Source organism: Lipophrys pholis (assembly GCF_963383615.2).
Source record: "Lipophrys pholis genome assembly, chromosome: 10".
NCBI lineage: Eukaryota > Metazoa > Chordata > Actinopteri > Blenniiformes > Blenniidae > Lipophrys > Lipophrys pholis.
This window is the reverse complement of record NC_137640.1, coordinates 24,639,869-24,644,821: the sequence shown is the minus strand read 5'-3', so window position 1 is coordinate 24,644,821 and position 4,953 is coordinate 24,639,869. Positions and strand designations below refer to the sequence as shown.

At 39.4% G+C, this 4,953-nt stretch overlaps 1 protein-coding gene across 1 annotated transcript; it reads left to right on the top strand.

Moving 5' to 3' along the window:
• Positions 1-609: 609 nt before the first annotated feature.
• Positions 610-3,023, top strand: LOC308115378 (uncharacterized protein). Its single transcript, XM_080472830.1, has 5 exons — positions 610-736; positions 1,208-1,318; positions 1,417-1,578; positions 1,698-1,814; positions 2,096-3,023. The coding sequence occupies exons 1-5, from the start codon at positions 685-687 to the stop codon at positions 2,782-2,784; spliced, it is 1,131 nt and encodes a 376-aa protein (XP_080328956.1). The 5' UTR covers positions 610-684; the 3' UTR covers positions 2,785-3,023.
• The last annotated feature ends 1,930 nt before the right edge of the window (positions 3,024-4,953 follow it).

The window sequence follows — 4,953 nt, the reverse complement described above, 5'->3', positions numbered from 1 at the left end:
AGTACGTTGTAATTTTAGAGACATTACGCAGGTGAAAAAGGCAGCCCTGTAGACTTGTTTAATGTTGGCGTCAATGAGTAAGTCTCAGTCAGAAATAGCTCCCGGTTACGAAAGACGAAATAATTTTTTATATAGGGTTTCTGTAAAAAAAACAAATATGAATGGAAGAAATGACAAATAAATGAGGTGAAACTACGATGCTGGCTGCATCTCTTTGTAGCCATCAATGTGATGCTATTTCAAGATTCAGGGAGCGTCTAAATATTCATCGACATAATGGAAACTCTTAATTTCCATAACTGGTGAACAGTGTGTATGGTTTCACAGCTGACACACTACAATTCAATTGTCAAAAAAAATATATATAAAGGGAGGTGGACAGTTCATTGTCCAAAGTGCACACAAAGCCAACCAACTAATTTCAACAGAGAGGCATGCCGTCAGTGTTTTCAGCTGAGGAACATTTCAAATGACTAAAAAGGGTATGGTGATTGTTCACAAGAATCAAATCGGGAGTGTCTTAAAGATCATCCTGTAAGAATGGACAACACACCCAGTAATTAAGGTTGTTACGCACACATTTTTCAACAAGTACTTGAACACCTGAACAATATAAAAAGGCAAGTGATGCTCAGCAGAGACAGATCCAGCCTTCAGGAAGACTCCTGAAAACTCCTGATCATCATGATGAAGCTGATCCTCTCTTTCGCTCTCCTGTGGGCATTCTCCAGCGCAGGTAACCAAACTTATTTTACAATACAATTTATGCAGGTACAACACATGTTCATTTATTATAAACACAGAAATACAATTTAGAAATTGTAAAAGAAAGTTTAATGATAATAATAATATTATAACATGTATCTATTAGTAAATCTGCTGAAGCTGTTAAGTTTTACTTTGATTTCTGGAATTAATGACGGATCAAAATAATAGATGAAACATAATTAGTTATTAATTCCTATGAGAGATATTGAAATGTGACAGCACAGGGAAAAACCTCTGGAGATAGGAATTCAAGAACAAAAAACTAAACTAAAACTGTTGAAGTAGTTATGTACATATGTATAAACCAGGATTAAAGCTCAATGTTAAATCTAAATGATATTCTGACAAAGGCTTCAGACATTCAGGATCTTCAGACATTTCACCGTTCACACATTTCTTTTCATAAAATATTATTTTTCTTTGTTTGTTCCCATTACAGATGGAGAAATCCAGTGTCACGTATGTACAGATGTCAATGATCTGAACTGTGCTTTCGGAGTGACAGTTGAATGTGCGCCTGGAGAAATGTGTTTGAATGCCTTCATCACAGGTATTCTTTTCTTCATATCATCTTTTCCTTTTCACTGAACTATTGAAAAATTCAACATGTGTTCCATGAAATTCACAATGCTCTTTTTTTGACAACAGAAACCGATGGAACAGAGAGAATCTACAGGGACTGTGCAGGTCCCGCTGTTTGTCCAACCACAGGCACACAGACTATTGCAGCCAACCTGGGTGGGATACACACAGTTGCAAATGCTGAGTGCTGTGATGATGAGAATGAATGCAACTTGAGGACCCTAAGCTGTAAGTATATTTGGATCAGAAGAATTGTGATGAAAAGAAGAAACAACAAATATTTCAAAATACTTTTAAAGTTAAAAGGCTTAAATATTCACTCTGTGGTTTCATCTCTTTTGTTTCAGTCCCTGCTATTCCTGCAGTAAATGGAATAGAATGCAGTGGTTGTGATCCCAGCACTGACCAGTGTGACGCAGTAGTGAGTTGTAGAGGAGAGGAGGACACCTGCTTTCAGTCAGATAGTGAGTATTTTTATTGTACATTTAAAAAATAATCTCTGAATCATTTTTACTTCTGTTTAAACTTGTTTCATGAGTGAAAGGACTTAAAAGCACTGCATGCCTTTGAACAGGAGAAAGATTGATATATATATTTCAAAGTTATCATGAATACACTTTTTCTTTCTCTATACATACAGAAGACTGTGAATCTGTTTTCTTCGTACTTTAATCATCGACATATATTTGTCTGTCATGACTAATGAAGAAATTGTTTGACTCAAATTCAATTTTTTCATCCACAGTCTTGATAGATCGCCAACAGATCTCTGTTGCTGGATGTGGAACTTCAAATGTGTGTGACATCGCTAATGACATCAGAAATCTGCCTTTCCTGGAAGAAGTGGGAACAGTTATTTTTACACCAACCTGTTTCCTTTTTACCACAACAACTACACCTGCCCCAACCACAACCACAACTACAACTACTTCTGAGCCGACTACAACCACAACCACTCCTGAACCTACTACAATCACTCCTGAGCCGACAACTACTGTTACTGAATCAACTACAGTTTACACTCCGTCACCTGAACTGTTAGCACAAATAAAAGCTCTGCTGCAGGAACTACAGCAACTGTCAGCCAAGATAAACCTTGAGCTGCTCCAGCAACATCAACTGGTGCTTTTCAACCAACATCTACAGCTGCTTGAGTACCACCAACAACTGGTGCTCCAACAGGAAGAACTGCCAATCGACCACCATGACCAACTGTCTCTGTACTACCAGCAATGCATGCTGGTAAACCACCAGCAGCAGCTGCTCCATCAGATCCACCTTTCTCTCTGTGGGCAACAGCACCTCCTGCAGCTCTTCAAACAACAACAACTGATTTTCCACCAAGTACAAGGACTGCTGCATGGCCACCACCATCATCTGCTGCCCCACTACTACAGTTACCTGCTGCACCACCACGCCACATCTGTACAGTAGACATCCTTATGGAGTTTTACAGAAACTTGCCTTGTGTAATTAGTCTCACTTTTCCATTTTAATCAACTTTCTTTTACTATCTGATTTCTCTTCTCAAAAAAAGAAAATCTAATCATTACCAATTACGTCAAATGGGTACAAATCAAGTTCAATCAGTCTTTTCTTAATGTTTTGATTTAGTCATCTATATGCTGCTGTCATTTCCTCAATCAATCAATAAAGCTACTTTTGCAATTTCATATGATTTCCCCTTTTTCTGTTTCTCACTTTCAAAAAGGCATGATCAAGGCCTTTTCTGTATAAGGACACAATGGAATATAGGTGGCAACAATTTTTAGACCAAGATCTAATGTCGAAGTGAAGCTTCTTGATTTGAATTGTGGTTTGCTACCAGAGAATTTCTAATATAGTGAAAGATTGGAAAGCAGAAAACTATTGTGGCAAAACTCTGAGCCAAAAGCAGAGCTGCTGCCTTTCAGATATTTGGTCAGACTTTATAAATGCATACGACACTGGTAGTGATGTGTACAATGTGTACACAACATGCTTATTCAGGTCTGTAACTGAGTAATAGTTTAAGCAAGATGTCAATGACAGAACCTTCTTTCTTTTGGACTACAGTAGTGGTCTGTTGGATCCATACCTTCATCTCCATGGATTGCTGCATCCATGACCCACTGACATCACCACCGTTCTCTTCTTTCCCTGACCATAACACTTGGTCTCTCCAGCAGTTTGAATGCTGCTCTACCCAGGGTTGATAATAACAGTAATAATAGATGAACCAATAACAAATAAACAGACAATCTTTTCACTGAAATCTTTGACACTGAATGAACAAATAAATGTTGGAGAGGGTTAGGGTTGATATGCCTTTAAAACTAAAAGAAATGTTCCTAGTCTCTATCACTGTTATCACCATTATTATTATTCGTGAGCCAACGTTGCTTAGCATATCCCGCCTGTCTTTTTACCTACACCTTCAAGATTAGTGATGTAGTTGTTGATGAAGGGAGTAGGCCAACTCATTCGCTAAGAGCATGTCGCTGTGCATTACTGTTACTGAGGTCACTGCAAGAGTTTTTGAGTTTTCTGAAAGTGCCTTCAAAGGGTTTCTGTGTTATGCTGGTGCTGATAACATTAAGGAACCTGACTAGAATTAATGTGTAATTCGGACTTGTACTGCTCTCTCTCTGCATGACCGTTCCCCTACAGATGATGAGGACTAGATATAATGTGTTTGAAGTCTCGCTGTCTTGCCAGCTTTGAGGATTCTGCACTAGAAAACTGTGGGCCACTGTCACTCACCGTCTTATTCAGTATGAAAAACCTCACAGATGTCGCATGGTGGAGGGGTGGCTTTGTTGTCTGTGAATGATTTCATGAGCATTTTTATCCACGTCTTATTTCATTATATGTCTTGGTGGTTCTCGTTGGTTTTAACTTGAAATGGTGAGTTTTATTGTTTCACTTCCTGTTGAAGCATCTGTGATTGTGCCAATAACTGGCACCTGTCAAACACTCTCCTGACACACTGACCAATAGTGCTGAAGAACAAGTCATGTTGTGGTTCCCCCGGGAGTATTAGGGAGTAAGTTATTCTTAACTTGTGGACCTGGAATAAAGCGGCCAACTGTGAACATGTACTATGGGGTGTTTAACGTGAAATAAGAACACTACGATTGAAGAGGAGGATTCAAAACAGAACGCGCAGTTAAATCTGACGAAAGGGGGAGAACGAAAAGAAGACGATGACTGCCCGGAACATAGAGATGCAGCTTTGGATCTCCTATCTGCTCGCTGCTCACCTCCATCACAAGTGATGCTGGACACCTTGGACCTCTGGAGCCGATATGTACAGAAGTACCTTCACCTTGATCAGCTTCTCGTCTTCTTTTCACCCCGGCTACTACAATAGTTGGGGACTCCATCATTCCTGCAGCCTCCCTGGAGCCACATTCCTAGTAATCTTGGAGAAACTTCTTTCTGAGCTCATTCTCATCCTCTATTAAGAGGCTGATGCTCCATGTGGGTTTGAATTACTCTTCTCCTGGACAGTCTGAGCTGACCAAAAGGGATTTTAACAAGGTTTTTATCCTTTTAAATGGCTGCGGATGATTTGTGTTTATCTCTAGACCCTTTCTATCACTGAATGCCATGTCCCCCAGT